At 48.6% G+C, this 12,936-nt stretch overlaps 1 protein-coding gene across 5 annotated transcripts in view; it reads left to right on the top strand.

Annotated features, from left to right (window-relative positions):
• The window catches only part of CHST15 (carbohydrate sulfotransferase 15), an 88,606-nt gene that overhangs the window by 50,922 nt on the left and 24,748 nt on the right, over positions 1-12,936 (top strand). For all 5 annotated transcript variants that reach the window (XM_030940536.1, XM_010357502.2, XM_010357512.2 and 2 more), the window contains 2 exons: positions 1,919-2,065; positions 5,709-5,865. In XM_030940536.1, the coding sequence (XP_030796396.1) occupies positions 1,919-2,065; positions 5,709-5,865 (304 nt within the window). The remainder of the gene's footprint in view (positions 1-1,918; positions 2,066-5,708; positions 5,866-12,936) is intronic.

Genomic DNA, 12,936 nt, shown 5'->3' with positions numbered 1-12,936 from the left:
CTCTGCTCTGTGCTGTTCCCTCCTCTGTGCTGTTCCCTCCTCTGTGCTGTTCCACGCTCTGTGCTATTTCTCTGCTCTGTGCTGTTCCCCTGCTCTGTGCTGTTCCTCTGCTCTGTGCTGATCCCCTGCTCTGTGCTGTTCCCTGCTCTGTGCTGCTCCCTGCTCTGTGCTGCACCCTGCTCTGTGCTGTTCCACACTGTGCTATTTCTCTGCTTTGTGCTGTTCCTCTGCTCTGTGCTGTTCCCTGCTCTGTGCTGTTCCTCTGCTCTGTGCTGCTCCCTGCTCTGTGCTGTTCCCTGCTCTGTGTTGCTCCCTGCTCTGTGCTGTTCCATGCTCTGTGCTATTTCTCTGCTCTGTGCTGTTCCCTGCTCTGTGCTGTTCCTCTGCTCTGTGCTGTTGCCTCCTCTGTGCTGCTTCCTGCTCTGTGCTGTTCCTCTGTGCTGTTCCCTGCTCTGTGCTGTTCCCTGCTCTGTGCTGTTCCCTCCTCTGTGCTGTTCCTAGCTGTGTGCTGTTCCAGCTGCAGTCACTGCACCTGGGGGATACTGAGTTGCTTCAGGCCTCAGCTTCTCTAACCTGCCCCATCTGCCTTATGGGTTCCATATGATAACCACATGGAGATCATTCTGGAGGCCCTGCTCTCAGCCCTTTGCCGCAGGCTGACCATGATCACTGCCCATCCCTTTCTGCTCCAGCCCAGCCCCAGGCACCCTGTGATCCTCAGATCACTGTTTCCTTTCTGTAACCTTTTCCTTGTGCCAGGAGAGGTTTGGTCACTGGAGCTGAGGGGTGATACGTGCCTATTGTCAACCAGAGTCCGGGCAGGCCACGAGGGTGTTTTCCAGTAATGGACTCAGGTTGCCTAGAAGGGAATCTTCAAAGTTTTCCTTAGACCAACTCTTAATGTGTTTCCTGACAAACGTTTGCTTTCATCCTTTTGATGTTGGTCCTACAGTGAGCTAAAGTGTAAATGTTTCTTTTGTGGTTTAGCAGCGGCCGCTGTAGGAGTCAGGGTTTCACATCCCTGTGCATTTGCTGGTGTGTCTGAACACACTCCCCTGCCGTAGGGTGCTCCCCCGAGGCTCACAGTGATTTCCCCTTAATGAAAACCAGCTTCCCACTGGCAGGAAAGGAGGAAGAACAGAGGCGGGCCTCTGGAATCTAGTCTTCAATGTCACCTTGAACCTCTTGTTGCTTTGGCCACTGATGTTCTCTTTCCAATTTCCATTGACTTCAGGAGTTGTGGTGTTGGGAAGTGGATTTTTAAATGTTTGCAAGTGAAATTTATTTATTTTTCAGGCAGGGGGTGAATTTAAGCTCTATGTGGCCGATGCCAGAATCCATGTCTGTCTAGAGTATGATCAGTTCCCCTTATTGTTTGGACAAAGGGCAGGGTATTTGATTGAACAGGGCAGGAGAGAGAACATCAGGCAGGTGCTGGCTGGCCCCCATGAGGAAGGCATCATGGAGTTTATAGGATACTGCCCTCCTCTCCCCCGTGGGCTGCCCTTGGTCCTCTCTCCCTGTTGGACACAACACATGCATCCTGGGTGTCATTGCTGCCCGGCCACTTAAGAGTCCCACCTGTGCACAAGTTAACCAGCCCCAGACTCGGTCCCTCCAAGCAGACATGTCTCTAGCTCTTAAATAGGTGTTCCAGTCTTTAATCTGCCACTGTCCAGCTTAGTGGTGGTCTCTTCCAGCCCTTGAAGCATGAATGGATTGAAAGTGGGTAGCCAGGCCCCATAAACCCCCACCCCCATCCCCAGCGACCCTTTCTGAAGCTACCCGGGCTGAGCCTCTTGCTGCTGTAGCCAGGCCCTTTAGGCCGTTCCATCTCTCTTTGGTCGCTGTCTGGGAGGCCATCGCTCCAGCAGTAGCAACTTTGTCCTCAGTATCTCCTGCTTCTTGGTTCTTGTAGGAATTGTCCGCCTAAGAGATGGGCTGCGAGACCGCTATCCTGTGGAAGATTATCTGGACCTCTTTGACCTGGCCGCACACCAGATCCATCAAGGACTGCAGGCCAACTCTGCAAAGGAGCAGAGCAAGATGAATACAATCATTATCGGTAAGGCTTCTGTGTTACTCTGGCAGGGCTAGCACCCTCCCTGAGGTCCTGGCTCAGGTTCCAGGCCTGGCCCAGTTCTGCTTCACCTGCGGAACATTTGTATGGTGGCTGCAGACTTCTTTTGAGCCTCCACTTCTCCACCTGGCTGTCGCTTTTACCACTACATAAAATGTTCACATCACTTGAACAGTTACTATAAAGCAGAAATGTTGACTTTCTAATTCTGTGGAGACATAAGGACAGCTGATGGCTTTCGTGAGAAGTTGCCATTTCTTTGTTTTTAAGAAATTAAGCAGGGATATTGACTTCTTTTCATGATGTACTGATCTGATAAGTTTGGATGGGGAATTATAAATACAGTTAACTGGTTAGTCATTGATTTGCTGCTTGGGGCTTTTGTAATCCCTGGCCACTGGGACCATATAAGACGCAGGCAACTTCTTCTGAAATAGACTGCACTCTGACACATTGCCTGTAACTAATTGCTGTTTAAAAAGCCTAGCCTCTGTCAACCTAATGCCTTTGGGCATTCAAAGTGAGGTTGATTAATAATAATTTGTTTTAAATATTCACAAGAATATTTTATAAGTAAACATATATGTTTACTTTTTTTAAAATTTATTTTTATTGTATAATTTAAGGTGTACAGCATAATGTGATGTTTTGTTGGAAACAGACAATGGAATGATTACTACAGTAAAGCAAATTAACGTAGCCATTTTTTTTTTCACAGTTACCTTTGTGTGTGGGGAGGGGGGCACGTGTGTGGTAAAAGCACCTGAAATATACTGTCCTGGAAAATTTCCAGCATGCAATACAGGATTAATAGGATTAATAACTACAGTGCACATGCTCTACCTTAGATCTCTAGAGTTGTTATTTGTCTGACATAATTCTTTTTATTGGATTCAGCTTAGAAGGCGTTTATCCACTGATGCCTTCTAAAAGAGAAATTGAATCACATTTTGCTTAAATTGTTTACCGTAGACAGTGATCTGTTTTTTAATTTCCCTAGATCTGTTATATTTGCAGTCTCCAAATTAAATAAATCTATTGGCTACTAAGAGGAATTGTAATCAACCCTTTGGAAGATGACTTTTTAACTTAAGACACTCCTATCCAAGGGGACAGGCTTATGTGCCAAAGTCTTGACTTATTCTTTTTTTTTTCTTTTAAACTCAAAGAAATTAAGTCACTGGAAGTCACCTCCAGTATGATTTGGCTGTTAGCTAGTTTTTTGCAAACTTGGGGGTCCAAACTCCCCAAATCGCAAGTCTGACTTACATTTCATTGTGACTCCTATACCATATGCCTCTGGGAAAATCACATGTTTTTATGAAAGTGCTAAAAATATGTATCCTTGGGCCAGGAAACAGAGACTAAGATAATGAATGAAAAAGGAAAGCCTCCGTGTGGTCTCCAAATTTTACTTGCTCCTAGATTTTAAAAAGAACAAAAAATAAAATCACTGTGCTGATACTTACTTAAAGCAGAGTTTGGTGAGTTTTATGGTAGTCTTGTGGTGTGACAGGTATCTAGCCCTGCCTGGGCCAGCAGCCAGCTCTGTGCCATGCAGCCGGTCATTTTTCCTGTTCCTGGACTCTGTCTGCACCTCTGCAAAGTGGAATTGTTGGACCAGGTCAGTTCTAGACTCCTTCCAACTCTGAAATGTGACTCAGCTCTGCCCCAGCTCTTCCTCTGTGTTAGATTCTGGGCAGAAACAGCAGGATCTTTCCTCATCTTGGGTCCCTAGGGCAGAGAGGACCTTTCTTCTGCTGTCATTGTTGATAGCTAGAGTCACACAAGAGCTTCAGGATGCAAGTGGCCTGAACATCATGGCTGAACTTGGGGTTAGGGCTTTAGACATGTTGAAAGGCTCCTGCCTCTACTCCCAGGTACCCAATGTGGTACTCTTTGTTTCTTGAATTGCCTGTTGTCCCCCTTATTTCTTAAGGTCTGAGAGAGGAGGGGCCGTGCTTTCCTCCCTTGATCTGTCCCTGGTGCCAAGCACAATGCTGAGCACAGATTAGACACCAAATGAATGCTTCCTGGATGGATGAAGGATGGATGGTGGCCGGATGGAAGGAAGACAGTCAGGTGGATGGAGAAATGCCTCCATGGCTCTAGAACCAGTTCATTTTTGAGATCGGACAGAATTTGTGCCAATTTAGCTAGAGAGTTCATTTGTCCTTTATATTCTTATTCGTTGTGAGTAGAATTTTCAAGGGACTTCTGATTGACTTGTTTTTTCTGTGTCCTAGGGTATTACCTCTTTAAAAAAAGAAAGAAAAAAAGGCCAGAACAGAGCTGTTCACCTGGATGTGATTATGCATCCGACAGAACTGATAGGGGCCTGCAGGGATGTGATACACTTGTCACTGACCAAAGACACTCAGTCATCTGGCTCAGTCTTTCCCCGGATAAGTAACTTTCAGATGTGTCCTGTGGTCCTTGGCAAACTGTCAGGAAATCAAGTGTAGAGCTGATTGATGGATTTGCCTTCCTTTTTAAATCTCTGAAGACTTTCCCAAGCACACACACACACACACACACACACACACACACACACACACCCCTCAAACCCTCAGGAAATTGGCTTCATCCTCTGGGAGAGTCTGTGCTGTTGGAATGCCTGCCTGTGTCTTGGCATTACCTCTGTGCTGGGATGTGTGTTTGCCATTTACATCCTTCACTCGTGAGGACCATGATGAAATGTGAAGCTGGCTGGGACCCAGTTCCCGTTCACCCAGTCTGCACTGAGTAGGTACCAGCTGCGTGCAGAGCAGTGGCCTCACAGGAGGCAGGGTATGTGAGCCCTGTGGCAAAGTCCCTCTCTCTTTAAGTATGCCCTGAGATGAACAGTTACAGCTTCAAGGAAGGAAATCGCACTCGAATTCCTCGTAAGGGTTAGTGTTCCCACCTCCTGCTTTCTCCTGATGCTTTGGAAGGAAACCATCTAGTACCAGCTCCAGGCTCCTGATCTGTTAGACCAGTTCTCGGCTCCTCCCAGCTCTGAAACGTGGTTGGGCTCTGCCCCAGCTCTTTCTCTTTGTTAGATGCAGGGCAGAAATGGCAAGGCCTTTCGCCATTTTGGGCCCCCAGTTCAGAGAGAACTCCATCTATTATTACTAGAACCATCTACTATATAGAACATATATTGGAAAACTATACAGGAAAACCATTTTCAGAACCACCTATCATTTCCCACCTAGAGAACTGCTATTTATGTTTTGGTATATTTTCCCACAGACTGCATTCTGAGTGGGCCCTTAAAATGCCACAGAGCTGTGCACCATGAGCAAAGTTAAATACTGTGAAACTGGGGGCCCTGATGCTGGTGAAGGTTTTCTTTTTTGCTCCCCTTGGAAAGGGGGCTCAGGGGTGGGGACACTCAGTGTTGCATGGATTGCCTGGACTTCCAGACAGAGGTTTTTAGGGTGGAGGGGTGGGGTGTGACTGTGGCAGGGGTGGGCATCCAATCTTCTCTCTTTGGAGTCCTGTTTGCCCACAAAGGCTGACAGCTTGGCTTCTCCTGCTGCTTAAGTGGAGGGCATCGGGGCCAGGTTTGGCCTCTGGCACCCAGGGCCACTTCGTGGGAGCCTGAATCCCACCCCTGCTCACTTGGAGTGTTTTCTATTTCCAGGGGAGGCCAGTGCTTCCACTATGTGGGATAACAATGCCTGGACGTTCTTTTACGACAACAGCACGGACGGCGAGCCACCGTTTCTGACCCAGGACTTCATCCACGCCTTTCAGCCGAATGCCAAACTGATTGTCATGCTCAGGGACCCTGTGGAGAGGTGAGCAGTTTCTGCGTGTTGTATTTGGGGTGAGAAGAAGAGGCACTTTTGAAGAAAGGTATTCTCCTGTCATCACAATTAAGATTTTGTCTCCTTTAGAAAAAATTAAACAGGCCAGGTGCAGTGGCTCATGCCTGTAATCCCAGCACTTTGGGAGGCTGGGGTGGGTGGATCACCTGAGGTCAGGAGTTCACATAGTGAAACCCCGTCTCTACTAAAAATGCAAAAATTACCAGGCGTGGTGGCACACTCCTGTAGTCCCAGCTACTCGGGAGGCTGAGGCAGGAGAATCGCTTGAATCCAGGGGGTGGAGGCTGCAGTGCGCCAAGTGCAGATGGCGCAACTGCACTCCAGCCTGGGCAACAGGGCGAGACTCCATCTCAAAATAAATAAATAAAAACATAAAAATCAACGGAACTTGCAATGTTACTGCTGTTTCTTACGTAAGTGTTATTCTTGGGGTTGTCGTCACTGAGTTGACACACATTGTAGATGGTTTTCTTAACCATTCTGATCCTGGTCTGTGTGTCTTCAGCCCCAGCGGGCCTGACCAGGGACACAGGATGGTTCCTTGGTGCTGTCAAGGCTTGGGAAACACCCTTAGAATCAGGGGTGTCAGCTTCGCCACGTGGTTTAACTCCTAGAATTCTGTGTCTCTCGACGTCGATGCCTTTATCTTGTCTGCATTGAATGTACAGTTTCCAGCTTTCCTCGAGAGACCAAAAGGAAGAACAATGATGAGTAGAGTAGCTTTGCTTTAAGATCAAGGGTTGCCCAGCGTGGGTAAGGCCAGGGTAGTGGGATATTGAACAGCCACTGTGGGGCGGCCCAGCTGCCACTGGGCTCTGCTTGCATCATTGTTGCCTGTGTGAATACAGAATCTCAGGGCTGCCAGGACCTTAAAATTATTTAGTCCAACGCTCCCTCCAGTACCACCACATCAGAGCAGAGGGAGCCCCAGTCTAATCCGAAGCACTCTGAGTCAGGGAATTCTCCACGCAAGATGGCCAGTGTTGCTTAGGACAGCTGTGTTCCTATTTTGAGACCAGGTCTGTTCTGAGGGAACCTGCACTCATTGGTCCTGTTTCTTCTCCATACAGTCAGACAGACCAAGTCTAATCCTTCCAAAACAGGAGAGGCTGGCAATATTTAAAGATGGGGACCACAGCCCTTTGCGCCGTATTTTCCTTTGGGCCAACTGTATCTTCTGATGGATTGAATTATGACCTGCAAAAAGATGTGCCGAAGTTGTCTCCCCCAGTGTGTATGACTGTGGCCTTATTTGGAAATAGGATCTTTGCAGATACACTCAGGTTAAAATGAGGTCATACTGGATCAGGGTAGACCCTCAGCCACTCTAAGACACAGGGAGCATGCCTCATGACGAGGCTGGAGTGATGCTGCCACCAGCCAAGGGGTGCCGAGGAGTGCTGGCAGACACCAGAAGCCAGGAGAGGTGTGGAACAGATTCTCCCCTGGCACCCCAGAGGAGCCCCCCCGCCCACACCTTGGCTTCAGACTCCAGCTTCCAGGACACTGAGGGAAGAGTCCTGTCATTGTGCACCACCACTTCATGGTGATTTGTCCTAGCAGCCCCAGGAAACTGGCCTGTGGGATCCCTTCCTCAGGTGGCATACCTTCGTGGCCCCACGTATTTGCCAATTATAACAATAAGGCGTGTTTGTTGTGGAAATTTTAGAACATATATTGGAAAACTCTTTTCAAACTATAATTTCTCACCTAGATAACTACTATTTATGTTTTGGTGTATTTTCTTCCAGACTTTTTCTATGCAGATAGGTGTGTGTGTGTGTGTGTGTGTGTGTGTGTGTATACACGTGGGTGTGATGGTGTGTGTGTGTATACACGTGGGTGTGATAGGGTGTGTGTGTGTATACACATGGGTGTGATTGTGTGTGTGTGTGTATACACGTGGGTGTGATGGTGTGTGTGTGTGTATACACGTGGGTGTGATGGTGTGTATGTGTGTGTATACACGTGGGTGTGATGGTGTGTGTGTGTATACACGTGGGTGTGATGGTGTGTATGTGTGTGTATACACGTGGGTGTGATGGTGTGTGTGTGTGTATACACGTGGGTGTGATGGTGTGTATGTGTGTGTGTGTGTATACACGTGGGTGTGATGGTGTGTATGTGTATGTGTGTGTGTGTATACACGTGGGTGTGATGGTGTGTGTGTGTGTATACACGTGGGTGTGATGGTGTGTGTGTGTGTATACACGTGGGTGTGATGGTGTGTGTGTGTGTGTATACACATGGGTGTGATGTGTGTGTGTGTATACACGTGGGTGTGATGGTGTGTGTGTGTGTGTGTGTATACACGTGGGTGTGATGGTGTGTGTGTGTGTATACACGTGGGTGTGATGGTATGTGTGTGTGTGTGTGTATACACGTGGGTGTGATGGTACAGCTTTATGTCCTGCTTCTTTCACTTTGCATTCTTGCCCCCAAAAAACATGCTTTAAAGTCTGCCCTGGTCACACTTCTGAGCTGATGTCTCTCTTGTGGAGTCTGCATGGCTCCCACCACTCTGAGTATGACCTGGTTGGGGAGAGGCTGGATCCGCCCCCCTCAGCCCCAGCGCCTGAGCCTGAGCTCTTGGTGGCTGTCCTGGTGCCGTGCCTTCTGGCAGGTGCCAGGTGTGGTTTCGCTCCCTACCCTCTGCATCTCCGAGCCCAGGACTTCATCCACTCTGTTCCGAGGCAGCCACTGACTTGCTGTCGCTTGCCATGTCCCGTCCCACCTGCTGGTTCCCGTGTTTTGGAGGCAGAAATTGGCCTTGCTGAGCGGGCCGGTCTCCCTCTGTTCAGCAGGGCTGATGCACACTGGCTGAGCTCTCATGGTGACATAACTGTCACCTCGAGCTGCCCCCTCGCCGTCCCTGGAGGTGTTTTCACAGCTGCTCTGCCTCCCTCCCCCCCACGGCCCCCAGCTGAAGGGCACAGGTGCTTGGTGTGCTCATCAAATGGTTTCCTGTCGCTGCTCCTTAGTTCCTCATTCTGAGGAAGGTCAGACCATGCCTTAACCTCAGGGGCCGAGAGTGCACACAGCAGCCTTGTGTGCTCTCTGGGCGCAGAGAGGTGGGGGCCCATCTGTCAGGACTGGGTTTGGTGTGTGTGTGGGCCCTGCTCTGGGCCCGGGGAGACTGGAGCTCCCGGTGGGAATGTGGGCATGGCTGTGGTTGGTTGCAGTAGTGCAGAGTAAGTAGGAGGCTGGGGGAGTGGGCTCCTGAGTGGGGAGATCCAGAAGGAATTGACCTGGAGAAAACTGATGCTAGACTGCATTTTGAAGGATGAGTAAGAGTTTGCTGTGTAAACAAGGAAGGAAGGTGGGTTAAGATGAAGAAACCTTCCAGGCAGAGAGAAGGACAAGTGCAAAGGAAAAGACCACGTGTTCTCCTGTTTGGGGTGGGGCCAGGGTCCAGTGGAGCCAGGGTCCCTGTTAGGGTTGGAGCCAGTGTCCTTGTTAGGGGTGAAGCCAGGGTCCCTGTTAGGGGTGGAGCCAGGGTCCTTGTTAGGGGTGGAGCCAGGGTCCCTGTTAGGGGTGGAGCCAGTGTCCTTGTTAGGGGTGGAGCCAGGGTCCCTGTTAGGGGTGGAGCCAGTGTCCTTGTTAGGGGTGGAGCCAGGGTCCTTGTTAGGGGTGGAGCCAGTGTCCTTGTTAGGGGTGGAGCCAGGGTCCCTGAGTGTGTTTCTTTTTTCCTGGGTTCTGGTCCCACCTCTGAGGACACAAACACCACAGAGGTGAGCGTTGGAACAGAAGACAGCAGCACCGTGCAGGTGCAAGCGGCTCAGCCAGGAGCAAGACCTGCCAAACTCTTCTCTCATACCCTAGCCTGAGTCTGCCAGCTAGAAGGAGGATCACAGTTCACAGCGTGGTCCCCCCCAAGTAGCCACCATGTTTTCTTCTTTTAATAACAAATACTCTATTTATCCTAGGAATTGAACGTGAAAGCTTCTTGCCTCCCTGGTCCTCAGCCTGACAGAAGTAGTTGGTCAATTCAAACATATTCAGCCCCTGCCACAGGCTGGGTGCTGTGCTGGGCACTGAGCATACGTGCCCTGGTGAACAACAGTGGCCACCCAGTGCCTACCCCCGGGAGCTAGTGCTTTATCAGAGAAGTGGGCGGCGGCTTCGTCGTGGTGCATGTCCTAGTGCTGAGGAGAAGGGCAGGATGCCGGGGCAGCAGCATGTGTTAGGACGCTGACCCAGGCCTTGCGTTGCCTGCTGTACGAGTTATGTACTGCTAGGGAACAAGTTCGCCAAAACTTAGCAGCTTCAAATGGTTTCTGGGGATCAGGAACCTGGGTGCAACTTTACTGGGTCCTCTACTTCAGGTCTCTCTCAAGGCTGTGATCCAGCTGTCACCAGGCTGGGGCTCTTCCATATGCTTGACTGCGGAAGGACCTGCTCCCAATTGGACGTGGTTGTGGGCAGAATTTAGCACCTCAAGAGCTGTTGGAATGAGGGCTTCAGATCTTTGCTGGCTTTTGGTGAGAGGCTACCCTCAGTACCTCGCCAAAGGGCCTCTCCAGTATGGCTGCAGGCTTTATCCAAGCCAGCAAGCTAGAGCGTCTGCTAGCAGATTAGAAGTCACGATTTTTTCTAACCTAGTCATGGGTGTGAAATCCCATCATCGTTGCCATATTCTGTTGGTTAGAAGCAAGTCGTGAGGTCTAGCCACGCTCAACGTGAAGAGACTACAGGGCGTGAATACCGAGAACCGGGGATCACTGAGGACCATCCTCGGAGTCAGCCACCTCCCATTCTGCACCTGATCCTCAGGAAACTGGGGCCTGGGCTTTGCAGCCAGGAGAGTAGCTTCCAGCTTGATCCCAGCTCTAGTGGCAGAGGAATTGTGTTTATGTGCGTATTTTCTGTATGAGTTACTGACATAGCAGCTATTTCATTTCTTCTTAAACATTTATAAAAGTAAGTAACAATAGGAATTTCTTCTTTTTCGAAGGCTGGCGCGTTTCCCATCTCGGCCAGAAAGGATGATAAATGCTGCGTGTTTAGGTCACTCTTGAAGAAGGAAACCCTCTGAGCCCAGGTTCCGTTAGCATAACGGGATCCTGGGCCACTAGCCCTGTTCTGTGGCCTTGCACTTCTATACGCGGGAGATGTTGTGGGTCACTGGGTGCAAGTTGGATTGGTCCCAAGTTGTTCTTTTCCTTCTATAAATTGGCTTGGAGAGGGGAAATACTACTTTTATTTTTAGTTTTAGGTTCACATTCAACCTTTACTTCTATAATTGATCCAAAGTAGAGGGTTTGAAAATGTTGGAATTTTAAGCAAAGTCAAATCACTTTTAAATTTCCAGAGAAAGATTCAAGTGGCAAGTTGTTTTTTTTTTTTTTTTTTTTCCTGGAGGAGAACAGAGGAATACTGGAAAGAAGTGGACGGGATGGTTCATATGGCCAAAGAAGCCAGCCAAGAATTCATGTTCCAGTTTTCTCTCTGTAAGAGATCATGACAATTTAAAACTAGCTTCATGCATTCCTATGCTAAATTGGCCCAGTTAATTAAAAAGAAGCCACCAGTTGCAAGCAGAATTTGTCTTTATTTAATCCCATTCGTAAGCGGTGAAGACTATGCTTTTCAAATGCATCTCACATTAGCCTCCTGCCTCTTCATTTGTGAGACAGTTGATAGAGTTTGTCTCTTACTTCAGAGGCAGTTATAGCCCCCATTAAATGTGAAAAATGCATGGAAGGTGCTGGCCCCTCCAACCTAGTTGGATTCCTCTTTTATTCAAGGGACATTTGGAGTGGGGTCATGCACCATCTGTTAAGGATTTTACAGTGTCCATATTTTGGGTTTAATTCTGTGTGTAGTCTTAATGCAATGCCCAGAAACGACCCACCACAGGAATGGTTTGTTTTCCCTTTTTATGACGACGAGTCCAAAGAGAAGGAGAACTCAGCTCAGTGAAGAATTCGAACTCGATTTTGACCCAAACCCCTGGAGTCTTGGAACCTGGCTCATTCTTTTCTTCATCTGCTTCTATAAACTGCATTTTTAAACAACCCCTTGGACTGGGCAAATGATTCAGTTATGACGATAAACTAGGAAAGGGAGCAGGCTTTTAATGAAATGGATTCTGTTATAGGCAGTCACTCATGGGGACACAGAGGAATAGCGGGGATGAACATTTGGACAGGAATCCTGGTTGTATCAGTTTCACTCTGTCTGCAGAGTGTGTGAGGGGGCGTGAGGGTGGTGTGCAGCTTTCACCCGCTGAGTGGGAGGTGTACTGGGGTTCTTGGTGGCAGGGACACAGGCATTGGAACCCCAGCTCTGTCACTTACTGCTCTGTAAACTGGGACAAGAAACTTAACCTCTCTGTGCTTCATTTTCTCATCGGTAAAATAGGGGAAGATAGTCCTACCTCCCGGGTAGTGAGAGTTAAATGACTTAATACATGTAGTGATGTGTTTAAACAGGGCTTGACAAATGGAAAATATGTAATCATTAGCTATTATTATTAGGTATCAGTAATAGCTAATAATAATAACAATCAACTGATCACTCATTTACTCATTCCCCAAATAGAGTTGCAAACCACATAACCAAGTTTTGGTCAACAGTGGACACCATGTATGATGGTGGCCCCATAACGTTACAATCCCGTGTTTTCACTGTGCCTTTTCTGTGTTTCAATACATAAATTCTAACTCTTACGTTACAACTGCCTACAGGATTCCTGCTGTACAGGCTGATAGCATAGGAGCAGTAGGCTGTACCTCGCCGCCTGGGTGTGTAGGGGGCTGTGCCATCTGGGTTTGTGTGAGCACTCTATGACGTTCACATAATGACATCGCCTAATGACGCATTTCTCAGAACATATATGTCACCGCTGTTAAGTGACGCCTGGCTGTATTTATTGAACACCCTTGATGTGCTAGATGCAAGCCGTACATACGAGAGGAAAATCCATCCCTTTTGCTCTCAGGGAGCCTCTGTCTACACCTCATTCACCTACTTCCACATCAGAGGGAGCAGGATGCCCACCCTAGGGCAAGAGCCAGCACACACAGGAGGGAGCTGAGC

The sequence above is a fragment of the Rhinopithecus roxellana genome, chromosome 11 (assembly GCF_007565055.1).
Source record: "Rhinopithecus roxellana isolate Shanxi Qingling chromosome 11, ASM756505v1, whole genome shotgun sequence".
Lineage (NCBI taxonomy): Eukaryota > Metazoa > Chordata > Mammalia > Primates > Cercopithecidae > Rhinopithecus > Rhinopithecus roxellana.
This window is presented reverse-complemented; position numbering and strand designations above follow the sequence as displayed.